Here is a 26,998-nt window from a genome sequence, read left to right as displayed (position 1 = left end):
GGACCACCTTCTTCTAAGGATCTCTCTCCTTTTCTCCCCAAAACATAAGCAATTCAGTAAAATTCTACCAAATTGCTGAAAATTCCTCTTCTTTATTTTTCTGTCAGAAAAAGACCAGTTCAAATGCTTACAAGGAACACATATCAGTCATCCAAAGTTGCAATTAGGGACTAAATTTGTCCTTCCACTGCTGTATTATAATCCTTTTGGTGACACCCCCTGCCGCCACAGCACAAAGAATCCACAATTCTTGATGTGATGCTAGATTCCATATGCTGGGGATGTACCCCAACAAAACACGGGCGTCCTTGACAGGCAATGATTGCTGCAGAATTATGTTTTTTAATCTATCTATCTATCTATCTATCTATCTTACATTTATATTCCGCTCTTCCTCCAAGGAGCCCAGAGTGGTGGTGTACTACATACTTCAGTTTCTCCTCACAACAACCCTGTGAAGTAGGTTAGTCTGAGAGAGAAGTGACTGGCCCAGATTCACCCAGCTAGTATCATGGCTGAGTAGGGATTTGAACTCAGGTCTCCCCAGTCCTAGTCCAGCACTCTAACCACTACACCACATCTTATGGATTTCAAGCCAAAATGGCACAATAACCAGACAGGACCAAACCATATGCATAAGTGTATTCTCATACAAATTACACCTGCAACATCTAGAAGTCTGCAACCAGCCCTTATTAAACATTCTTTGAGGTGTCCAGTAAACACGGAATAAACATTTCTGCTGTATTAGCCTCATTCTGAGATCCAACGAGGCATGTTTCACTGCCTTCAAAGCTACCTGACATTGGTTTATTAAAACAGGTTCTTCAAGATCATTGTTCTAAAGATCTCAGATGTAATCAATATCAATCTTATCAATAGAAAAAATTACAATGAATATTTATATATGACAAATATTTATATACCACATTTCAACAAAAGTACCCATAAGTTCAATGTATTTAAGCTTCTTCTAGAGCAAGGTTACAGGCTTAGGTACATTGAAAGCCTTCATCTCCCTTAGGTTCAGTTGTCTTTTTGTGCTGGCATTAATATACCTGATCCAGTGAACTGCTGTTTCATGGCAGTGGTTCATAGGATCCTACTATTGTTAACCAACGAGTTATTATCTACTTGGTAGACGACTGCCAATTTTCGCTTTGCCAAGAAGGAGAAAACTTTATAGTTCAAAGAAACTTTATTGGACTCTGCAGAGTAACAAAGTGGCCGTCTAGGGGATAGTTCCCAAAGACAAGATGGACCCAAGATGGTGTCCGTCCAAAGCTTTTATACAACAACTGATACATCTGAATACATCATCATTCACAACAAGCCAGCCAGGTAGTCCGGCAGTACAACTCCATATTAGGCCAACAGGCTTACAATACTACCATTGTTAAAGGAGTGTTTATGCAGCCTCTAGGAGGTAGTTCAGATACCAGCATCATCACCGCTCCTGACTAGTAGGCCAGAACAAAGCAAGGCATAGAGAATACATATTATGTTGCAAGTTACAAGGTCTGCTTAGTATGAGAACCAAAGCATACTAAGCAGATTCTTTCCCACTGGCATACATTCAGGAATACAAGGTGGAGGGGACTCTTGCTCTCTTCAGCTACCATCAAAATGGTGTAGCAAGAGCTCAGTTCTCCATTAACGATATACCCTAGGATGAATACATATAGATCAATATGAAATGCTTCGATTCACAGGTAACACTACCAACGTGTCTAAGTGCAACTTCATTCATCCAGGGTCTTGATAGATATGCCTTTTTTGTTTTGTTTTGAACACTGTCCTCGGCCTTCTCCCTGCTGTCTGGTTCTTACAGTCTATCTTAGACTGTAAGCTCCCTGGAGTAACATGCATCTTTAGCTCTGTCAAGTCAAATGGTTACTGATGCTGCTGCCTAATAAATTATCCCCTTTGTGCTCACAGGTAAAATGTCATCTGCAGTACCATACATGAAAATGAAAATTGATCCACAGAATCTGCAAATTCAAACATACACAGTGGAGAAATTGCTGGAGCCTCTCATAATTCAGGTACATTAGAACAAGAAGTGTATTATGGAAATATAAAATGACGTAGATTATCTTGACCCTTTACAAGCTGGCTTTGCCCTACGTTTGGGACTGTAGCTGCCATGGCCGCCCTGGTGGATGACCTATGCTGCTCCCTCGCATGGTGTGCTGGCTTGTGTGTGTCACATGCTCGCTCGCTCACACATAGTGCAGGTGTGCTGGCTGGTGGGGAAGCGCTGCTCGCCTGCTCTTGCTGCACTTGGCCCATAGTCAGATCCTGGTCTCACATAAGAGGAGATTGGGCGGGCCACAGGCAGGCAGTGAGCGGGCCGAGGGTGGGCCAGAGCCTGCCCTCAGCTCAGTCATGCACGTACTTGGCCACCTGGCACAGCGCTACCCAGTGGTGGGTAGCAGCATGGCCTCCCCAGGACATTATAAAGAGAATTTCTCTGTTGCTCAATCTCTGTTGCTGCCCCCAGACTTTGGAATGCTCTCCCAGTGGCCATTCACTCCTCAGACTCCAACAAAGTTTTTAGAAAGCTGGTTAAATCTTGGATTTTTATCTAGGTCTTTATATGATTGTCTTTACTGCTGCTTCTGTGTGTTTTTATCTGTGTAAAGTTTTTATGTTTGCATTTTATATATTTTAAATCAGATTTGTTCTCATACTTTTAGCTTAATACTCTTAACTGTCATTTTTATTATATGTTTTTTTAACTTTTGTAAACCGCCCTGGGATTGTTTTTAATGAACGATGGGATAAAAATTTAACAATAAAAAACAAAAACAAAAATTTGCCCCCCCCAGGGGGTGTGGGGGTACAGACTTCTGCCTGGAAGTCTGGGGGAAAGGGTGCCCCTGTGTTTACACATTCTACTGCATGATGTGAGCTCATGGCTTGGAGAAACTAGATATGAATACATGTAAGTCAGTGTTTGTACATACAATAAACTTATTGTGACAGTCTTCCCACTCCTGAACATTCTCATATTAACATGTGCAGTGGAATGTGGGGTAGAATATGGGAATGCTGAGAGAGGGGGAGAAAGCTGAAGCTAGGCTTGAGTTTGGACTTTCTAGGAAAGGAGTTCCTTCTTTGTTTGTGTAAGCAAAGATGGCCATGCCCTTTGCAGGAACCCACACATCTCTGTCCACAATAAGGTATGGAGTGGAAGAAGCAGAGAGGGATTACAGTGTTTTCTTGTAGTAGTGATAATTGTAGAAGTAGTCAAGCTGTTTCTGTTGAGGGCTTGGAGGTAGGCAGAGCTTTATTAGAAAGTGGGCTGTAAGAAATCCAGTACTTCCTTCTATAACATCTTGGATTGGAATGTGATGAAAAGCCTGGATAGAGGGTCCAGTGTAGTTTCTGCTAACTCCTGCAAAGGGTGACTGCAGGGAAACATATGCAAGCATATCTACATCATGCTGGAGTTTACAAATGCTCAGGATTATGGGAAGATTTATATTTTGAAGGAGGTAGGCTCTTTGGTTTGGGGGTGTTGAGGCTAAAGGTATTTCCTTGGAAGCAGTTTAGATACACAAAGCTGGCCCAAGGGTTTTTTTTGTGTGCCCTAGGCAAAGCATGATCCCCCCTCCCCTTACATTTATTGTAACCTGGCATTTGTAATGAACAATATAAAAATACATCTTTTATTGGTTTTTAATTTATTTCCATTAATCCTAACACAATTATAATATTATAGGCTAAATCACCCAGTAGCTGACACTTGAAGAAATGTTCTGCTAAAAATTACATATAAATGGAAGTAATGTTAATGATCCTGGCAAACTGAAATAGCCTATTAACACATTGTGGTCCCCTACATCCAGTGTCACATTGATTGTTTGTCTAGGATTAATTGTAGCAGCAGTTGTAAGTTTATTACAGTCATTAGCCCAAAGATACATTGAAGAATAAAACATTTATAATTTACAGAATAATCAAGTTGCTAATACAAAGTTTAGATGCAACAAAACAAAACATGGCCACGTTAATAGAGATAACAGATTTAAAATTAGACAGCAGCAATTCCAGGTAGAATTGATCCGTATGGCCAGGATAATACTTTAAGAGAGGAGCAATAAGTTTAATACGGGCATCCCTATAAAAATGACAATAAAGAATAACATGAACAACTGACTCTATGTCCCCTGAGTAGCAAGGGCACTGACACAATGCATACAGAACTCATATGGAGAGGAGACTTGGTCTTGTGGTAGCAAGCATGACTTGTCCCCATAGCTAAGCAGGGTCTGCCCTGGTAGCATGTGAATGGGAGACTTGATGTGTGAGCACTGCAAGATATCCCCTCGGGGGAAGAAGCCACTCTGGGAAGAGCAGAAGGTTTCAAGTTCCCTCCCTGGCTTCTCCAAGATAGGACAAGATTTTTTAGGACAAGATTTTTTTATTGAACCAACAAACTACCAAAGCATACAGTACGTTGCCAAAGCACAATTATATACAAAGTGATTGTTTGTACATGATATATCTACAAAGATTTACACACAAGGATTTGGAAACACACGAGTTATGAAGTATATGCAGGTAGTACTGTAACTCGGGGGTGGGGGATTACAAGGCACATCAGGTAATCGGGGGGGGGGGGGGGGTTACGTCCGAAGTCCATTTCCACAATTTGTCCCATTGCTGTTTAGAAGAGATACTCTTGTCTTTTTGCACATAACCATACAAACTTTTCCAGAAGAGATTTACTGTCTCATCTGCGTGAACCTCTTGGTCGCGTCTTCCCTCCCTATTCCTATGCACGAGCATTGCATAAATGACATACAAGTTTACTAACCTGATTACAAGAAGGGGAACGTTCCAATGCCCTAGTATGGGGGCACCCGTTCCGTCCCGTTTCCTTGAAGGTTTCTTTCTGGGACCTTGAAAGGAGGTTCTATCGCTCAAACCCGAGGTTAGTTCTTCCCAAGTCTGTTTTTCCAAATCAGGCCACTCTAACAGCTTGCTTACTCCCTGCCACACTCTTTCGGCTACCACACAATCTTTTAAGAAATGTGAGTGGGTTTCCCTGAATGTTTTGCCTAGCTCACTAGCTTTCTGTTTGCAGGTGATTTTAGGGCACTCTTGCTGGTCCTCTTGGAGCCATGGCTTAGCCGCATTAAGTGGTAGTACTTGATGGTATAAGCGCCACCTTGTTTCCCATAAATCGAAAGGGACTTTTTTCTCTTTAAAGAGAGCGATAGGGTGATCGGGTTGCAACAAGTACTGTGAAGTGCGGTATTTGTAGCGTTTACATAGGGCTGAGAGAGAGTCCTGCCTGCAACCTTGGAGAAGCCGCTGCCAGTCTGTGAAGACAATACTGAACTAGATAGACCAATGGTCTGACTCAGTATATGGCAGTTTCCTATGTTCTATATTTCCCATACAGAATTGCAGAAGGAAGGGATTGTAGTTTTTAAGAAGTTATTTCTTTTTCACACCCAAAGCTGACATATGCTGCTGACATACTTGGTGGCTAGTTCTGACAATCCAGAACCATAAGTTTGACACATTACATTACATTACATTCAATCATCTTTATTACGGTCATAGACCAGCATAAGATACAGGAGATGATTACAATGCAATCATGTAATGCAAAGTGATGTATAGTAATACATTAAAAGATATATGGAGACCGTTAAAAGGTGCAAAATAGGACATCAAAATAGCATTAATAGGCCCAACTGGGCATAAAAAAGATATAAAAAGGCATAAAAGGTATAAAAAGTGTACAAGGGAATAAAAGGCATAATTGCCTGCTTCAATAGAGCAGTAAAACATGCAACAAGAGGGAATCATGACTATTAGTATCTATGTTTTAAAGAACACTAACATAAAATATGTATAAAATGAGGTGTCTAAAACATGATAAATAAAATAGGTTATCTAATTGGGAAGACTAAGCAAAGGTATAATAGTCAGCAGATAAAAACCATACAAAGCTAATACATGGTTATGGACAGGGAGTCAGGGCCCGGTGGATCTTACACGTTGCCACACAGAACTTCGCGGTGCTATATGAAAAGGCCTGGTCTTCATCCACTAGCAGCATCCAGGTGTAGGCTTGGCTTGGGCAACCAGGGTACTTGCGGAGTAGCAGAAGTATAAGCTTGGCACAACTGTCTCAATAAAGGGGGCATGAGAGGAGTGCACGCTCTGTGGTTTCAACCTCCCCAGTGTCACAGGGGCAAAGTCTCTCTGTGATTGGAATCTTTCTGTATTTGCCTTCTAAAACAGCGGAGGGGAGGGCATGACAACAGGTGAGAATGAAGGCCCTTCTGTGGCTTGGAATTTCCAACTGTGTCAGGTATGCAGCGGGAAAGGCAGAGTATCTAATACTTTCCAGAGACACGAAGCCAGGAGCCCTGCCTAGGTCAGCTTGGTGCTCCGTGTGCAATATCCTCTGTTTGATGGCCATTTTTGCCTTGCCACAGCCCATAGCAAGTGGGAGAGGAGGAGAAAAGCCCAGTAGAGCCACTTTAGTCCAGATGGCCCATTTCCAAGACGATTGGAAATTGTCCTGCAGGGTCAAAGGGGCCAGGCCCCAAGGGCTGAAGGATAGTTTAAGCCATAGGTTGAGAACGATCATCCACGCTCTGGCCTCACCCTTTATTGTACCAGCTTTCAACTGTAGGGTAGCATTAGAGACACAACATGGCACTTGTAGGGCTGCTCTTAGAAATTTGGACTAAACTCGTTCTAGTGAGGCAAAACTGGAGGGGGGTCCTGGGTGGGCACTGTAGAATAATTTCATCAGTGGCTTGGACTCAAATAGTTTGAGTGCAACGAGTACATATTGGCCACCTCTAGTCCGTAGAAACTTCATATTGGCCATCTCTAGTCTGTAGAAACTTCAGGATGGCAATTGAGCTCCTCTACACAGTAAGGCCGATGTGATCGCAGTGGGCCTTTCTTGAGCCAGAGGCATGGAAGACCACCCCACAGGTATGTAAAACATGTGACTTGCTCAACCCTGTGCCCATCAATACTCCAAGAGTAGATCCTGTGTCTTCTAGCAAAGGCCATGATTTTAGTTTTTTGGTAATTGATTTCAAGTTGTTTGCTCTTGCAATACTGAGCTAGCACCACCAATGCCTATAGGGGTCCTTGAGAGGATAGTGGCATCATTAGCGTAGGGCAGGGTGGAAATGCTTCTTTCAGCCAGCTTAGGGAGATGAAAACCTGAGTTACTAAGGTGGCTCACTATATCATTGATGTAGAAATTGAAAAGAAGCGGGGCCAGGATGCATCCCTGTTTGACTCCCTTCTGCATTGGGACAGGGTTGGTGAGGTGTCCTTGAGGGCTACACCTTACCTATGGATGTGTCTGTGTATAGGCTGTAGGTTAGATAGAGCAGGTGATGATTGAGTGAGGTGGATTCCAACTTTTCCCAAAGCTTGAGAGATGGAGTAAAATGCGGCCTTAAGATCTATGAAGGCAGCATAGAAGGAGGTAGAATTGTTGGAGGAGTACTTTTTGATGAAGTGTTGGGGCACCAGGCACTGGTCAGTTGTGGATCTACCTTCCCTAAAGCTGGCTTGCTCATCTGCAAGCGGATTTTCTTGCTCTAACCAGTCCTACAGTTTCCCATATAGATGTCTAGCACAGAGCTTGCTGATAGTGTTGAGCAAACTGATGGGCCTGTAGTTGGCAGGGTCATCCTTTCTTCCTTTCTTGAATATGGGGACTATGATCACCATCCCCCAGTCCTTGGGAATGCTGCAATAGGAGTCAATACAGGTAAATAGTGAGGCCAGAACTGGGGCACACCACTCCAGGTTATTTTTTAAAAGATCCATAGGGATAAGGTCTTCCCCACAGGCCTTCACCACTCTAGATTGGGAGAATAGAGACTCAACCTCAGCTGTAGTGACTGGTGACCAACAGGGCAGTTCTTTTAAATCCAGTAGTGGGAGCCCACTTCTGCCGTGGCATCTTTGTACAGGTTCTGAAAGTGCACTTCCCAGATCACTGGAGGGATATGAGAGTCTGTCTGAGCCATACTATTGCTGGAGGAATGGGTTGTGATGCACCAGAGCATGGCTGAGTCCTTTGCTTTGGCCACCTGGATGAGCCGGGACCAGGTGGACCTCATAGCCTCTCTCTTCTTGAATGCCAGTAGGTGTTTGTATTGTCTCTTGAGGTGCTTGTTTTGGAGCTGGAAAGATAGGTAAATTCCCCTGCAAATGAGCCATTTAGAATTAGGAGGTTAAGTACGGTAGTTGCTTGTGTCAGGCAAAGACCTGCATAGCTTGATCTCAGGTCTTTTGAAGAGCGGGTAAGGGGTAGAGCCTCAGTCTTCGAGCAGGGGGTGGCTGATATTGAGAGAATAGGGTGTAGTTATCAGGCCCCAGTCTAGCATTGAAGTCATCCCCCAATGCCACCAGCACTTCAGGATTGGCCAGAAGAAGGTCATATGTACATTGTCCCAATTCAGCCCCCAAAGAGCTGATTTCAGGTTTCCGTTGCTATATTTCCAGCTCCAAAACAAGCACCATCGATTATATCGCTATTTCTGGGAACTTACTCCATTTTTAGAGAACTTTAAGGTCACACCTTACCTAGATAGCGATCACTTTCCGATCTCCCTTCAATTAGCGTCCTTCAACCCACAGTCCAGCCAGGAGACCTGCTACACTCCCAACATTCTACCTGTTGGTCAAGGCAGGTGTTGTGCCAAATGGACCCCTCAACTTGATAAAACATTAAAGGAGCTGCTACCGATGTGGAACCTCTCCAGAGCTACCGAAGAGATCTCATATCAATGACACCTACTTGTGCTCCCCTGAAGACCTACGAGGACCTAATGCTCAAGCTACAAAAGCATCTAATAAGAAAGGCTGACTCCACCACAAAGCCGCCTGTGCGTCCATCTAAACCATGGACTGTGTAGATAAGGACTGTGTAGAAACCAGGAAAGCCCTTACCTCCATCTATCATATACACAAATCGAGTATAGGAACAGAAGCCGCGAAGGCCCTTATGCACCTTTTACACCTCAAGAGACAATACAAACACCTACTGGCACTCAAGAAGAGAGAGGCTATGAGGGCCACCTGGTCTTGGCCTGTTCAGAATGGTGAGGAGATTGACTCAGGTTCCCTCTTCTCTGAACACAGATCTGGATTTTTCATTATCCCACTGTGGTGCTTTTAACAACTTTTTTAAAAACAGATAAAATCTCTTGCATTCGAGCTGACTTGGACTCTATGGTTATGGCAGGGTCAACTGCAGAGGTGTCCAGTATCTCCTCTGGTTCAATTAGAATGGTTCAGTTCCAGTCTGTGACTCCTGAGGATGTGGACAAACTCTTTGGAGGTGTTCAGCCTACCACTTGTCCTTTGGATCCATGCCCAACGTGGCTTATAATATCTAGCAGAGAGGATGTTAGAGATGGCCTAGTTGACATCATAAATGCCTCCCTAAGGGAGGACAGGATGCCTCTATGTTTGAAGGAGGCAATTGTGAGACCTTTGCTTAAGAAGCCTGCCATAGAGTCCTCAGTGATGGATAATTATAGGCTAGTCTCCAAGGTAATTAAGAGGGTGGTGGATGATCAGGCAGTTATGTATGATACTGATAATCTAGATCCATTTCAAACTGGCTTTAGAGCAGGCTATGGGGTGGAGACAGCCTTGGCTGGCCTGATGGATGATCTCTACCAAGGAATGGTCAGAGGGAGTGTGACTCTGTTGGTTCTTTTGGACCTTTCTGTGACTTTCGATGCTATCGACCATGGTATCCTTCTGAAGTGCTTCAGGGATTTGGGAATAGGTGGCACTGCTTTGCAATAGTAGCAGTGGGCGGGAGGTACAGCTTCTCTTTTCAGCCCGCCTGCTGACCCAAAGGAAAGATGGCCCAGTTGCCAGGCAGAAAAAGGTGGTGGTGGGCGGGTGGGCGGCGGAGAGGGCAGCACACACCCTCTCTGGCCCACCTGCCAGCCAAAAGGCAGGAGCACCGGGGTCAGGAGCAGCGGGGGGAGGGAGAAAATGATGGTTGTAGGGGAATGGCAATGGCAGCAGGCAGCGGAGAGGGTGGCGCAGTCTCCCTCTCCAGCTCACCTGCCAGTCAAAAGGAAGTAAGGCTCAGCAGCAGCAGCGCCAGGGGTTGGAGCTCCAGGGGTGGGGACAGCGCAGTGGGGACAGTGGGTATGGAAACAGTGGCAGCACCAGTGTGTGTGGGGGAATGGGGGAGAACTAGAGGCACAGATGCCCTGCGCCCAGCCCAGCCAGTACACATGAAACCGCTGAATGAGATAATCAGGAGATTTGTAGAGTGTTACCAATATGTTTATGACACCCAAATATTTTTCTCCATGACATCATCATCAGGAAATGGTATAACCTCCCCTAAATGCCTGCCTACAGGCAGTAATGGACTGAATGAGGGATAATAAACTGAATCCAAGCAAGTAGGAGGTATTCATGGTGAGGGGTCATAATTCAAAGGACATGATAGATCTTCCTGTTCTGGATAGGGTTGCACTACGTAGCTTGGGAATGCTTCTGGACCCAGGCCTCACTCTGGTTTCTCAGGTTGAGGCGATGGCCATGAGCACTTTCTATCAACTTTGATTGATATGTCAGTTGCATCCGTTCCTTGAGGACACTGATCTCAGAACTGTGGTACACTCTCTGGTAACCTCTAGGCTTGACTACTGCAACATGCTGTATATGGGGCTGACTTTGTTTGTAATTCAGAAACTTCATTTGGTTCAAAATACAGTGGCTAGACCAGTCTCTGGGGTGTCTCAGTGAGACCACATTACACCAGTTTTAAAGCAATTGCATTGGCTGCCAATAGATTTCCAGGCAAAATACAAAGTTCTGGTAACTACCTTTAAAGCCCTACATGGCTTAGGACTGGGTTACCTGGGAGAGCGTCTTTTTCTGCATGATCCCCATCACACATTAAGATCATCAAGAGAGGTCAATCTCCATATACCGCCAGCTCGTCTGGCAGTGACCCGAGAGCGGGACTTCTCTGTAGTCACCCCTAGGCTGTGGAATGAGCTCCCTATAGACATTTGTGGTTTAACATCTTTAGCAGCCTTCAAAAGAGCCCTTAAAACACATGTTTAAAGCCAGGCTTTTAGTAGTGTCTGAGTTTTAAATTTTTAATTGCTGTTTAGATTTTTAATTGCTGTAATTTCTGGATGTTCTAAAATTTTTAATTCTTGTTTTAATAGCTGGTTTTGTGTCTTAGTTTTTGTGAACTGCCTGGAGCCTCTGGAGTCAGGTGGTATATATATTAATTAATAAAATAAAATAAAAATAAATTTAATTTCCAATTTGTGGGAAGAAGTAGCTGAAATTTCTTAATTACTTTATAGTAATTACAAAGTAATCACAATAACCTTTACTAAAACATGGCTAGCCAGCAGTTAAAACTGCTTGATAAGAAATTGTTAAACAAGCTTTTTGTTTTCTTGTCTAGTTTGGTGCAAAAACCTCAGTTTTAGTGCAAAGTGCAATATTGTTTGGAGAGCCAGTAGGAATAGTTCCCTAGGTGCTGTTATATCTGCTTTCCAAAAGAAGCTGAAATTTCCTTCCATGACTGAGCCTCATACATCCACATTAAGAAAAACACTGAAGTCTTTAACGTGCAGACATTCATTTGAATGTGTCTCTTTAAAACGTCTGAAAAATGAACTCTGCAGTTGAGAGGATCGAAGAAGGAGCAGGATCTCCTTAAGACAGGCATCGAGAGGTTACCATGATGAGTCCTTGTTCAAATAAAATTAACAAACAGGAAATACAAAAATAAGGCCTTCTCGGGAGGAGGGGCAGCAAAAGTTGCAAAGGAATATTCAGAGAATAAATTTTAAAAGCAAAAAACAATTTTTAACCACAGATAACAATTTCTAAAAAGCAATTTGCAAATGCTGTAAGTCATTTACTGCCAGAATGCTCTCTTTAAAGCTTCAGGGTTCATTTGCCTTCCAAAGGGGAGCATCATAAACATTTATTTTGTTTCTAAAATGTATATGCTGACTTTCAATTCAAGCACATGTTCAAAGCAGCTTCTATAACAATATGAAATAAATAATAATAATAATAATAATAATAATAATAATAATAATAATAATATCACTTAAAATGGCAATCCCTGCCATACCCCAGCCACTAACAAGAAAGCATGTAGAGCATTCTACAAATGAGATGCCACCCCAGAGAAAACCTTTTCCCCTGTAGAAACCCTCTCCACTCTCAGAAGATGAATGTGCCACCATATATATTTTTTAGAAGTTCTATCAGCTTTAAATAATATTTATATGGAGTCATTATTAGATTCTTTTGGGATTATTATTGTTTGCAAATCCAAACAATATTGTCTTTGTGTTTTTATCTTATACCGCTTACAAACAGTAACATATACTTTTTGTGGGGGGTACACACTTTTGGATAACCACTGTATATGCCAATGAGAAACCCTTCAAGAGTCAAGGGGTAGTAGTAGAGCATCTGCATGAACCTAGTCGGTAGCCAACTAATGTTGCTTAACTCCATTGCCCCAACTAACCTATTTTACAGTACTTTTATCATAGTTCATTAAATTGTATCCATGAAGTACTTTTAACACTCAGACATGCAAGATAAATACTACTATTCACTATATTCCAGAGATAAAGTCTCTCCTACAGTACACACAAGAAAAAACCGACACAGTAGAAGGCAGCTTCCTATGGTTTCTAACACTCTCCTCAAAGACTCATACCTCCCTTACTGACAGGTCCATCCAAGGACACGCACCAGTGTTCCCTCTAAGGCATGCGCATGTACATACGCTCACAAGTTTTTTAAAAATGTCTGTTCAGTTAATTTTAGATCCCTCTCAGATTGAATCAGGAAGGTCCCATTCTGAATGCACATGCACACATACTGCCTTGATACTGCCGCTCATAGCAAAACTCATTCTGCACAAAGATAAAACAATTAGAGAGAACACTGATACCACCACTACTCCGCCAATTTAGCACAGTTTAGAGGATATAAACACAGATTAGACAAATTCATAGAGAAAGAAAGCTCTGTCATAAGCTGTTTGTCATGATGGCTATAATGTAAATAATCCAGATTCAGGAGCAGTATACCTTTGAATACCACTAAATGTGGTCAAGAAGTTATTCAAATTCTCAGACAAGTGGACAAATACAACTTTTTCCTCACAGAAATTAGATCAGGATTACCTTGCCAAAAGATCTGTCAAGATGGATAGACACCAAATTGCAGACAATATAGGCAAATACATATTGAACACCAATCTGATGTCAAACCATACCTGGAATTACCCCCCACTTTAAATAAAAAAGGATTTAGGAATAAACAAGCTCTTCAGTGACAGGGCAAAGGGCATCTTTTAAAACAATTCCCCATGATTCATTCTACAAAACCTTATTTTGATGCAACAAAAGAGAACAGACCATAAAATCATGTATTACTGGTGAGGAAGGGAGAATATGTAATTCTTGGTTTTGAGTTTGTAAGCCTTTGCAAAACAGCAAAATAAGGTGGTTATTTTATTCTACTGCAAGATTATAATAAACAATATATAAATTATCTTTATGCACTGCTGTTGTAAGCATAGATCAGGGTTTTGTTTGGTTTTTTTTAAAACCAGTTTTTCTTGGGAAGAACCATCTGGGGGCACAGAGAACCATTTTCTCGTTGATTTTGTTATGCAAACTGCTTTGAGAAGCACACAGGCCTCCCCCCTGGATTAATTTTGTGAAAACCTTTGCGGTGTGGGGTGAGAATCCTCCAAGAATAGCTTCAGTAGGCGTTGCCAACTCTAACTGGAACACAAATTGTAAAATAAAGTATCCAAGCAGCCGACCCTGCCCAAGATTACTTCATGCCATTGTACTTTGTGTGATTGGCTGTAAACACCTGTGGAAATTTGTTCTGGCTGATCATTTGCCAATTCAGTAATTTCCATGGGACTTTTCCTGGCCAAAGAGGGCCCAGTCAAGAGAAGCCAGTTTGGCTCTTCCTGTATTGAAAAGATGGGAAACCTTGTCATGTGATCTGTAATCTGCAGGTCCCTCCTCTGCCAGCACGAGCCTAGACTCATGATTCAGGTATGAGAGAAGCAATGGAAAAAACAAAAAACAAAACCAGGGTTAAAGAGTCAGCAGTGATTAAGGTCACACAGAAGTCTTTGTTTAATTGATTTAATGCAACTGAATATTTCATTTAATTTCTTTCTTTCCTTTTTTCTTGGGAGGGCCTGGCCCCATTTGGCCCTAACGAGGAGCCTCCCCTGAAATAGGGAGGTTCATATGGGAGAAAGTGGTTCTTCATTTATCCCAGTCATTTAGTGTTTTATCAGTCAAACACAGTACTTTGAATTGTGTCTGGAAACAAATTGGAAGCCAAATCCTTCAACATTGGGGAAATATGATCAAAACAGTGAGCATAAGTTAACAACTGAACTACGATGCTCTGCACCAGCTTTTATTTCAAAACATTTTTCATAGGGAGCTCCACATAGAACAGATTGCAGTAATCTAAGCCAGACCTTATCAAGGCATGGATAATATCAAACAGGGGAAGCCCACATGGTGTTATAGATCATGCTGTCATCATCTCAATTCCACCATCTCTGAAGCCCCATCCCCACAATGATGGTCTCAAAAACCCAGTCTCCCCACTGCTCCAGCATAGGGATAGGGTTAGACCGCAGTTCTAGGTCCAGTCCAAATTTGGACCAGTCTGTGGTCTGGCGGACTGGTTTGGTCTGGTTCAGCTGGACATTGAACCAGTCTGGCAGTTCGAGGCGGCACCAGGGGGTGTAGGCACCATAAAAGTAAAGATGGAGGTCCTTACCAGTGTTACCACCACCCCAGGCAGCTTCCTGCTGCAGTGGTGCTCCTCCCAGCAGCCTGTGTACAGCAGTGGCACAGCTCTGCAACTCATCTGGCCTCCGCACATGTGCAGGTGAGTGATAGAGCTGCGCTGCCAAGCAGGTGGTGAGTGGCACCTTTAAAAGTAAAGATGGAGGTCTTACCAGTGTGACCACTGTTCCAGTCAGCTTCCTGCTGTGCCGACACTCCCCCCAGCAGCCCGCATGGGGCTTTCACCAGCAATCAGACACCAGCTGCATAATACTAATTCAGCTTTAAGTTGGATTCTTCGTATGAGACAGTGATGTACATCATACCAGAAGGAGGATTGTCCTTACACAATGCATTAGTTTTGTAAAGATCTGCAGTAACTGCACATTCATTTACAATATTACGGATACACTAAATCAATACTCAGAGACCAACACTACCTCAGGGAATCAAATTACAGAATTAACCATCTCCGACAGTATCCAAGTAGAGGAGGGGGTGACTGGGAGTGGAGAAGTGGTGGGGATGCTTACTCTTTTCTCCATGCACTGTTTCTTTGCTCCAAATGACACTTCCAAGTGGTCTTGATGTAGCCTCATCACTTCAGTGATGATATGAAGTAAAGAGAAATAGGGGAAAGGAAGATTGGGATGAAACACTGGACAATTATGCCAGCTGCTTTTTAAAAATGAAGTTCGTATGTAGTACACTTTAGGTAATTCTGAATCTTTTTCCAGGATGTTGTAGAATTGTTTAAGATAATGTAACTGAGTGCTGAGAATTCTCTTTTTAGGTAGATGTATTGGCCCCATTAGCACGTAATGCGAAACACCACTTGTGAAATGCATGAAACCATGGTTTCGCAGCAAAAGCAACCTCCAATTTCCCTTGCCAAACTCCAATGTGGAACTTTGGTTAGTAGTGAGTTTTGCTGCTCCAACCTGAGGTTTGAAGGCAGCAGTGTTAATGTCCGAGTGCAGACAGTGCCATAACTGGGGTTTTGTACTGTTTCTGGAACTGAAATCATAGAGAGGGCAGTCCAGACCCACCCAGAAACATGCCTCCCATGCTTCTTGCGGGCCTCCTCTCTGTGATGGACTTGCCCTGCTCCCTGTTGCTGCACTCCTCAAGTCACTGCTGGGCAACAGGGATGCCGCCTTGTCCCATCCCAAGCTTCTCAGCCTGTCAAAGGGAAATGCCATACTGGGGAAAGCCTGCTTTTCATTGTGTCTCTTGTTCCCCACTCCAGCAATCAGAAGAGAAAGGGGACGGGAAGGCAAGATGGGCACTATATGTTTTGCTTCCAAAAATGAATCAATAAAGAATTATGTTTACAAGCACATGCAGTCAGGGAGGCACCATAAACTGGGCAACCTGATTAGATTGCTGCATAAACTGGGCAACCTGATTAGATTGCTGGCAGGGCAGTGATACCCAGGGCTGGGTTTAAAAGGCAGCCCCACCTAGGAATTCTTGAATGGCTCTGCTCTATTTTTTGTACAATAAAGTTGTGGAAGAGAGGCTCAGCCCCTTCCCCTTGAGTAAAACCATGCAGTCTCTGATGTGACACATGAGAAAAACTGTCCAGCAGGAGCAGTATTGCCTCCAGTCAGTGGAAAGTTTCTTTCTGTGTGATGACGATGCATACTGCTTCTGAGTGGACTGCTCTCCTATGAGAGTGATAGACCATTGAGAAATGCAAACGGGCCCCAGAGCAGCTGCCACCAGTCTGGTTACTTAAAACAAGCAAGCTGTGGGGACGGGTACCCCAGCAACACCTTTCCCTGACTTAGTGACTGCCCTTTCCCTGCCAAGGGTGGGCGGTCCATTCCGAAAAGGCACGATCACGCTTGGCATGCCCCCTTGAAGCGTGGCTGCCACCCTGCAGATGTTCCTACGCCTTGCTCATAGTATGGCAACGTGAACACTATGGAGCTTGCTGGGATGTGGCCTCGGTGGACAAAGAAGCTGGAGTGGCTTCCCTGCCCTGACATCAGAGGTTGCTGGGCTATGGTTGGACCAATGTCTGTGATGCGATTCATGGTAACAGAAAATAACCTCAGGCTTGTCTACCCATGGTTTGCCATTATGTGCAAATGTGATCAGTGAATCACTTGGATTACCAAGCAGAAGCCATTCATGTTTGTTAGGAGCATGTATAAAAGGAGCGCTTATTTGAGATTTGAGCCATCATGAAAAGTTAAACTATGATGAATGAAAACCTTTTATCATTTAAGTAGATTTGGGTCTACATGTTACAGTATATGGCTTCTTGGGAAAGGGTCCAGGCATGAGGGAGAGAACAGATACACTGTAGCAGGAACTGGGAATCTAGGTAAGTCCATTATCATTAGGGGAAAAAGAGGGTGAATTCTAGATTGTGCTTAAGGATGTTTATGCAGACTTATTTTCATGTATCTATATAAGGTATCCTCATCTTGTGGCATATCCTGATCCTGTAAGATGTTGTGAGACGTGATAGAACCAATCAGAAGCAGTGTGAGAACAGAATAAGCAACATTATGAACAAGAAGTTTTTTGCCCAGAGTAGGGCTTCTTAATCTGAGGCCCAAGGACCCCGGGAGTCCGTATGAGAAGGATCTTCAGAACACTTTGAAAACTGCAGAATTCTTATGAGATTATTTGTGTGTGTTACTTCATGTATTTTGCTTTGGGCAGGCCAGTATTTAGATCCCTATAGGTTGGCCCTTAGTGCATCTAAGGGCCAACCTATAGAGTCAGTGAGCCTCTTGTCTAAGTGACAGGTGAGTTTTCTGCTTCCAAGCCCCAGCCCTTTAAGGCCTGCTGGTGTGGCTTGTGAAAGCGGAGAAGCCCCGTTGCTATTAAGGAGTGTGTCCTTGCAAACCTACTGCTACTCTCATTGGGAATAATGAGAGTAACAACAGGAGAATGACAACATACTCCTTAATAACACCGGAGGTTCCTCACCTTCACAAGCCGTACTGGTGGGATTTACAGGGGCTCGGAAGCCGTGATCTGGCCTGTCACTTAGACAGGCATCTTGCTGTGAGATATGTGAGCCATCTACTGCTCTCTGAACTCATTATTTTAACTTTAAGCTGAACTTATAACTTGCTTAATTACATAACTCAAAGTACTAAAATGTTTCTCATGTCTTAGGTTACCACATTAGTGAATTGTCCTCAAAACCCTTCTAATAAGAAAAAAGGATGTTCCAAAAGAGCCCGTGTCATCCTTTCATCCGTGGAAGAAGCTACTTGGAACTTATTGGACAAAGGGGAGAAAATTGCTAAGGAGGCCCCTGTGCTTAAGGAGGAACTTAATGCTGCACTTTGTGATGTTCGCAAAGAAAGTAAGCCAGTAATTCCTATGACAATAATATAGCGATTTCAACGAGCAGCTGCATATATAGACATATTTTAAAAATGCATTTGAATCCGACCTGTGGGCTGCCTTTCACAATCATTTTTCCTCATTCTGAAAACAGCAAAATAAAAATAAAAATCCACATTTTGCAACAAAGGCATATACCAATAATGGCTGACATATTGCACGACATTCTGTGCACATTTTAATGGAACACGCATGCAGTTGTGCAAGAACACTCTTGCGCAAAATGCAAGGATGGTGCAAATATAATTGCACAATGGATGGTCATTGTTTCCAATGGCCACACATTGTGCAACTGCATTTTGTGCAGTTCTTGTGTTTTGTGCAGTTCTTGCATTCTGAGCAATTCTTGCATTTTGGGCAAGAGTGCTCTTGCGCAACTGGGCACACATTTTGTTAAAATGTGCATGGAACATTGCACAGCATGTCAGCCTCTGAGACTTGTTAATCATGTTAGTTGGGTTCATGTTCTTTTCCACTTAGGACCAAACTACACTTTGTGTTAAATGCATCATTGGGAATGCTGCGCTAACTTTTCTTGAGTAGTTAGCAGCTGTGTGGGCAAAAACTAGATTGGGACCATGGCATGAGGAGGTGGGGGGAGCTTTCACTCTTTGCCCTTACTACAGTTTAGATTTCTTCTTCCCTCCTAGCTATTAGAAAGAGAAGGAAAACTCCCATCACCAAAATGAGGTTTTCTCCTGAGTTAAATAGCAGTAATGAAGGGATCTAATCTGACTGCCATCATACGGCAGCTGCTATTTGCCAAAGAAAAGTTTTGCCAGTGCAGGAGCCCCCAATCTGGATCCATACAAGGCCTCAATCTGGGTCAGGACCGTGATGTAGAAGCCATTAATCCTGCACAGTTTTTCCCAATGGAAACCCCACTTCCCATGGCTAGTTAAAGCCCTAAGGTGCCATTTGCTATAATGGAACTTTCAAGGTGAAACCATTGCTGGGGGACAGGGATTCAGCAGAAAAATGACATGGAAGTCAAAGGATAAGTGCTCTCTATCTCTGTGGTCCTAATTTTTATCAAGGCCCCAAATAGCTGCTATTTAAAAAAGTAAAGGTAAAGTGTGCCATCAAGTCTGTTTTGACTCCTGGCGACCACAGAGCCCTGTGGTTGTCTTTCGGTAGAAAACAGGAGGGGTTTACCATTGCCTCCTCCCGTGCAATATGAGATGATGCTTTTCAGCATTTTCCTATATCACTGCTGCCCGATATAGGTGTTTCTGGGAAACATACCAGTGGGGATTTGAACCAGCAATCTCTGACTTGATCATCAAGTCATTTCCCCGCTGTGCCATTAGGTAGCTGTTTAAAACAGGCCTCTAATTAGATGAAGGCACACAGCCCTATTAAGCATGCATCTTAATAAATCATTCTAGCTAATGTGTACTTTTTACTTCTGATGTACTTGTATCTTGTTCACTTTGACGCTTTGCTAAGTTTATTTGCTGGCAGAAACTAAAAACATTACTTTCATGATCTTGTCTCAAGGTTTCTCCACTTTTTTCACCACACTGTATCAAAATATATTCAAATGCGTTTAGTTCTATGCATGCAACTGCACAAATTCATCATGCATTTAGGGGGAAAGATTCTCTAGCATTTTGTTCTAGTTCAGTGGTTCTACAATTTTTTTCTCTGCAGACCACTTGAAAATGTGCTTGGGGTCTCCACAGACTGCTTAATACATCACATCACAAAGCTCATATTTTTAAAAGCACGTACTTCATATTTTAATACCCATTATTTTTCAAAGCACATAACTCCTGTTTACACACCTCAAGAAGGCAGCCTTAAATGCACTTAAAAGTGAAAGAAAAGTAATGCCTCTTCAGTCTCCCAAAAGTAAAGTCCAAAAATTTATCCAAAATTCTGAACATGCATTATTTCCATCTATGGTGACCAAAAGCGAAATTAAGGGTAAAAGAAAAACAGTGATCTCCCCCACATCGCTCCCCAAAATGGGCAAGTTCAAAAATTAAGTTTTTAAAAAAGCTCCTTTTTATTATTTTATTTTTACAAAATGCACAAACCAATCAGTCATAGTCACACATGGATTTGTAGGATGTGCCAGTTGGGATGACTGGGGTAGTCAGTGGCAACTGAAGAAATGGTGCACTAGGCAGCAGGAGGAGAAAGTGGCATTGCAGGGAGGAAGATTTAAAGCATGTGTTGAAGAACTATACAAGCTCTTGTGGTGTTCGATACTGCTGTTTGGGACAAGGAAGAAACTCTTCTTGCAGGAGTTCTGGTGAGAGAAATCTTGTGGGGCTGGGAACATGGGTGAATAAAGGTACACAGGGGATGATCCTGGACAGCATTCTGCAGATCACTGGCAACACACGCATGGAACACTTGTGGTCCATGAACTACACTTTGAGAAATGCTGAATGAAACGTGTGTTGAACATGACGAACAGCAAGGGTGAAACAAAAATAAATGTGGTGAAAGCACTGGTGCAGGCACAACACATCTTAGGTATATTGGCATGCTGAAAACTCCTTGTGGAGGACATATGAGATTTGAAAGACGAGAAAGAGATGGCTGGATGAAGAAAGTGGAATGATAATTAGAACTGCCTAGTAGAAGAGAAAATAGCGAGAATAGGAAAAGGAGAAGTGTATGAATTTGTATGCAGAATACAAATGGTAGTAAAAGGAAAGGAAGAGGATGACAGAAAGCCTTGGAAAAAAGAGACAGGCACTTAGAAATGCATCATAGAATGGGGCCCACACATGGGGTTGCCAGGAGGTTGGACCCACCTCTTTTCCTAATGATCCTAAACTTCCTGATTCATACAGGGATTAATCACATGGATGTTTGGGAAGGATGTAGTTGTACTGTGGATTATTTTTAGATTTCACTTCTGAAATATTCTGGTTATACTGAAACTGATTATACTGAAATATTCTGGTTATACTGAATAATGGCTTATTCTTACTTCAAGATGCTAAATTGCAAAATGAAATATGTATGCTTACATTAATGAAATGCTTCCTATAACCACAGCCTTTGAAAAGCTTCCATTTCATGTGTTCTTTATTTCAAGCCACATCCTTTGACTCATGAAATTCTGTATAGTATGACTCAATTAAAACCAATTATAATACAAATAATGAAATATTTCTATAGTGCAAGCTTTAAACTATGAATATCCAAAGTACAGTATAATTAATGCTTATTAAACTGGTGTTTAATTATTGTAAAACTAGGACAATAATGTAATGTATTCCTAGGATAATTGTCTGTGCATTTCTTCCCCTTTCCTCCTCCCCCAGACAGGAGTGGTTCAGGCATAGCTCAAATGCTTGGTATCTATTTCCATTACTTTACGGACTATATATGGTCTCAAAGACAACAGCTGCAGCCTGTATTATTTCCATCTATTGCCTTGTCAGTGTTGCATGCAGTTAGTTGCTATCACATCTCAAGTGTACTCTTAGATAAACTTTAACTAACAAATACCGCGATCACTTAAGAACAAATATAGCATACTTCAGATACCATTTGTTCTTCATCCAAAAGGAAATCGGAAGATATAGATTTGACATTTTAATTTGCTAATGGCAGTTTCTTGTATTGGGAAAGAGCATCAAAGAAACTCATTCACCTGAAAATAACTATGGCATGTAATTTGTACTCTGTTAATCTGTTGCTGTAGTAACATCCAGAGCAATGAACTGCTGGCAGAGCGAGTAGACTTATGCTAACGCAATAAGTTAGCTTAAAGGTGTGCCGTCAAATCAATTTTGACTCCTGGCGCCCACAGAGCCCTGTGGTTTTCTTTGGTAGACTACAGGAGGGGTTTATCATTGCCTCCTCCCATGCAGTATAAGATGATGCCTTTCAGGATCTTCCTATATCGCTTCTGCCCAATATAGTACCAGCGGGGATTTGGACCGGTAAGCTGCTTGTTAGTCAAGCATTTCCCTGCTTCGCCACTTAATTGCAGGCAATAAGTTAGCTTAGTTGTGCTAAAAACCCAGGGATTTGCAGAACTGAGCTATTGTGCTCTAGCACTCTTGCACAAATGTCCCCATTAAAACAAAGTGTGTTGCAGTTGTGCAATGTAAGCCTAAGCATGCTTGCAAAAGTGTGCCTCTAGTCTAGTCACCAAGCTCCAGACTTAGTGAAGATAGCTAGCACAACATCCTTTTGCAAATGATTCATTGCTCGGGATGTGGGCCACTGATACTTGAGACTTTTCATCTTTCCTTGCCAACCAGAGGTGCACCTAGGTAATTTTGGAGCCTGGACCTATAGGCCTTTGGAGGCCCCCTGCTTCAAGGTAAACATCATTTTTTAACATGAAGGTTCTTGAGGGCAAAAACTATATCACCCAGGACAGACTAATGAGGATTTGCGGGGCCCCCAGGGGGTATGGAGGCCCTGGACTTCAGCCCCAAAGTCCAGGTGTGAGAGCGCCTCTCTTACCACCACCCAGCAGCTGCAGCTTACAGCTTTTACCACTGATTCTGAAATATGAGGTCATGGCCTGCTAGTGTCCTGTAGGTCTGTTGGGTTGTTCAGTCAGGTTGCCAATGGTTGAAAAGGAATGAGTGCCAATAAAAAATTGGAAAAGTAGGTAGGGACAGAAGAAGGCATTGGTTGTGATCCAGACAGCTCTCTTAGGCATCCCAAGGGCTTGTGCATTCACAGAAGGGCTATTGGCAGTTTTCTTTCAAATAGTGCCTCCTCTCCCTGGCTCTCTACATTGATTTTGAGATTCTCCTAGATTTCAGAGATGGTCTGTTGTGTGATGTTAGGGCAGTGTTCTTCAGTATAAGACCTGGGGGCCAGTTTCCCTGGCACCATGTGGAGATGACCATTCTCATCATGCAGTGCTGTGCTTTGTCCACTGCCAGGGGACTTCTTGAAGGGAAATAGCCCTTGAGCCCCTGCACCATCTTGGATGGCATGGATGCATGGAGTGCCAAGAGGTGTAGCCCTTCCCAGTGCTTTCCCCGCAGTGCTCTTAAAAGAGGGCTCCATCTCTCTTAAAGCCCTCCCAGCACTGAGAAAAGGACAGCTGTGTGTGAAGGTCAACACAGTGGGAAATGGCTTCCACAATGCAGGTTTTTTGCCAAATTGACTCCCGCTTGAAAATAGTGAAGATCATTGCATTTAGGGGGTTCTGTTACAGTAACATGGTCAACATTCTGTTTGTGGCTCTTTCTAAAAAGTTTGAAAATGAATTAGACCATAAGATTCCATCAACAAAACAATAAAACAAGCAAATTCTTAGGACATAGGAAGGTCATTCTCATGACCAGCTCTACCTGGGCTAGAGCATCCATACCCAGGTGGAACTGCTTGTGAGAATGGCCAGGATCAGGACCAATCCCAGTGCTCCTTGGCTGGGTAGCCCAGGTTTTTTTAACCTATGCTAAAAGTGAGATTAGTAGGCACATGTGTGCCCTCCTCCCTCACTGTCTGGTCGTGTGGGCAGCTGGCAGCCATGTAAATAATAGATGCCAGGAGAAGGAGTGACCTGGCCTCTAGCATTTCCCTAATGCACCATGCTGCTAATGCAGTGGGTTATGGGATATCTGGAGGCTGGGCACCCTCCCCCCAGTCTGAGAATCGGTTCAGTGTGCTGCTCACTGAAGCACTGATCATTTTGGCAACCAACTATCTTGTGTGTGTGGTGGTGGGGGAGGTAGGTATGATCCTGCCTCCCCCCCAGCCCTCCCCAACCCCAAAATGATGGCCATGTGAATGACCTTATTGTGTAACTATTCTGATTTAATAATAAGAGTCTACATTCAGGTTAGTATTCCATGTGCTATGTACATTGATGGCACTGTATACTAATAAGAAATAGCATTCAGCTGCAGCATCTACTGTTGTATTTACTGCAGAAAACACTCTGTATTTCATATGCCTTGACTTGTAAGGAAATACAGGCTAGTTACAACATTTGGCTGTATGAATTGCACATTGGGGTTATACCTAGCAGAGCAGGCCATATCGTGAAGCAAGGTGAAAAAGGTGCTGCGAGCAGCAGATTACAAAGAGGGTGCCGTTTTCCTACCTCCGTCTCCTTTTGTGAGTTTATTTTTAAAAAATGAACAGGAGACAAGTTTAATGTTGATTTCTCAGGTGCAAAATATATCTAAGACAAGCACTGATACCGGGAGATAACAAGATGAGTTAAATCTCAATGGACCTCCTCTAGTGGCTTATTCATTTAAAACTGATCTTATCATGGGAGCCGAACTGGGAGTGAAAAATAGGAAATTTGAACACAACAGAGTTGGAAGAACAGACTGCTCTGCCAAAGTTGGAGTTAAGCAGGCAATAAAGATAACTGAAGCCCAAGGTAGCCCCTTATTACCTTTCATTTAATGGAGCAATTCTTCATTCAACAAGGCTCTCATTGCAGGAAAGCAATAAAAAGAGCTTGGCCTAAGAGATGGAAGAGACATCTTTGACTTTATTTCAACAACAAGAAAATGTAATGTCGAAATAAGATTTCCCCTGCACGTAAATACATGTATGAAGACAGCAAAATTAACTGGCAGAAAATAAAAGATGTGGCATGGTATTATTAGAAGTCGGGGGTCTGTGGAGTTACTACTCTTCTGTTTTGGAAACCTGGGCAGTAGAGTTGTTGGGAATCTGCTGATTCTTAACTTGGAGCCTTCCCAGTTCTCCCAGCTCCCTTTTGCACAGCAATTGTCTTACAAATAGGAATATAGCTGAGTTCTGGTTTATTACATAGAAGGTGGAGTGGCCAGTCTACTTTCCACCAACCAGGAATATAGGAAGAGAGTAAAACTTGAAAATCTATTATCACTTGTTAAAGGTCATTTTAGGAGTTATATTACAGTGATCAATAGTATTGGTTATAGGGCAAATCCACTTGCTCTCATTAGGGGTAAGTTATTTATTTTATTTTTCAAATTTGTAGAGCACCCCAAACTTCCTACCAGGTTGATGCTTGGTAGCTATTTTGCCCCACCACCTTCCTGACAGGAGCAGCTCAGAACTGGATGAGGCCTCCTTGAAGGGGGAGGACCCCATTGCTGGCCCTGACATGCTCTATGGGGATCATGGGGAGTCAGTGGGGTTACTCCCTCCCCCTGCAAGACCACCACTTGGGAAGATGACCCACTCAAAGAGGCTACATATGTGGGAACGGGGAGAGACATTCTGAACCAGAATGAACCCAGGCCCAAGGGCAGTAGCTACTTATTAGCACGAGGCTTCCTTTCCCTAAGCCCTACCTGGAAGGAGGAAGCTAGAATCAGGTTCTGTGTCAGGGCCCCAGGGCTGGTCTGGGGGCACTGAGAGGGTGGTGGAATGTATGTGGGGAGGGCGCCGGGTTTTGAGCAGAATGGGTAATTAAGGGTGGGAGTAGGGGCACAGGGGCACCCGGCAGGTGGGGCTCACTGGGAATATGCCCTATTGCCCTGTGGGCCAGTCCGATCCCGCAGGGCCCTCCTGATTCTCCAGGAAGGAAGGAGAGTCGCCTATAAATCTGCTCAGTTGGTGTTTGAGCAGCCTGATATACCACCTCATCCTGCTCAGCAACTCCTTAACTGCATAGCTTCCCTGCTATTTAGAAGCCTTGGTGCCTGACCTGTTGGGCAGCTTGCTGGTAAGACAAGACTGTAAGCCATATAGCAGTGGTGGTGGGACTGGAACTGAAATAGGTTTCATTGTTGTTCTGATTTTATGTTGTCTTTGCACATTAAAGATCAATGAATTAAAATTAGAACAGCAACATCTAATGTTGCTTGATATTTACGCAGTTTAATTGTGTGATTCGCTGATGAATCAAGAGTTATTTTTTAATCTGATACTTTCTTATTACAGGAATAAGTAAATATATTGCCTAGAGACTTTAGTAGTGGGAGCTATAAAAATGTGTTAAACAAACAAAAAAAACAAACAAGAATTAGCAATCAACCAAGAATGAATTATTGAGACCTCTTATGTTTGGCCAAGGCTCCAAATTCCCATAATCTTTAGATCTCTTTTCTCTTACATGTATCATCAAATAGCCTTGTCCAGAGAAGAGCAGCGGATTTCCTTTCTGAAACAAAATGAACCATTAGTTGCTAAAAAAGAAAAACAGGCAGGCCGAACTAGGTCAGGGGAATTTCAGTAATTGTGAATGGTGGAGAAAGTAATCAAGCCACCAAACACACCTATATCAAAAGAAACAACTTGTTTTCCCCACTCCACCCTTTAACCATGAAGTGAGCGTGTGGATGGGTTGATACCAAGCTAAAATGGTAGAACAGCATTAACCAAACACTTGTGGATGACACACAGTTGAACTGAGTTGAAAAACAAAAGCAGGTTGAGGATACGTTCAATTAAGTGTACAGCTTTAATTTAGCACACCAGGTCAAATTCAAGGTCTTAGTGCTATGTTCAAGTCTTCCTTGGAGATTCTTCAACTGGCACACTTTTTGGCAAACTGTGCAGCTCCTTGTTGCTAACATTGCTCAGGAAGTTTAGAATTGCCAGTCTGAGGGTTTCAGAGTGGGTTACAATTTTCCTGGCAGAAGGAACAAAGCTTTAACACTCTTTGTGGGAGGAGATAGGAATGTCCGCTCTTTCAGCTTAGCTTTCTCAGTGGAAGCTAAAAACAGATATCTAGAGGGGAGCTGAGGTGAGGGCCAGAACAAGAAAGGGACTAATGGAGGAAAAACTGATTGAAGGCTACAGGGGCGTAGCAAGGTTGGAGTGGGCCCAAAGACAAGATTTTATAATGGGGCCCCCCTCACTGCAGC

The 26,998-nt window shown here is 43.0% G+C and overlaps 1 protein-coding gene across 10 annotated transcripts in view; it reads left to right on the top strand.

Moving 5' to 3' along the window:
- CTNNA3 (catenin alpha 3) overlaps window positions 1-26,998 on the top strand; it is a 1,115,062-nt gene that overhangs the window by 3,657 nt on the left and 1,084,407 nt on the right. For 9 of the 10 annotated variants that reach the window (XM_053307737.1, XM_053307736.1, XM_053307734.1 and 6 more), the window contains 2 exons: window positions 1,939-2,045; window positions 18,009-18,201. In XM_053307737.1, coding sequence (XP_053163712.1) covers window positions 1,944-2,045; window positions 18,009-18,201 — 295 coding nt within the window. In that variant the 5' untranslated portion in view covers window positions 1,939-1,943. Of the gene's footprint in view, window positions 1-107; window positions 316-1,938; window positions 2,046-18,008; window positions 18,202-26,998 lie in introns of those variants that run through there. The other variant, XM_053307735.1, reaches the window with a different exon arrangement.

Source organism: Hemicordylus capensis, chromosome 3 (assembly GCF_027244095.1).
Source record: "Hemicordylus capensis ecotype Gifberg chromosome 3, rHemCap1.1.pri, whole genome shotgun sequence".
Classification (NCBI taxonomy): domain Eukaryota; kingdom Metazoa; phylum Chordata; class Lepidosauria; order Squamata; family Cordylidae; genus Hemicordylus; species Hemicordylus capensis.
This window is presented reverse-complemented; position numbering and strand designations above follow the sequence as displayed.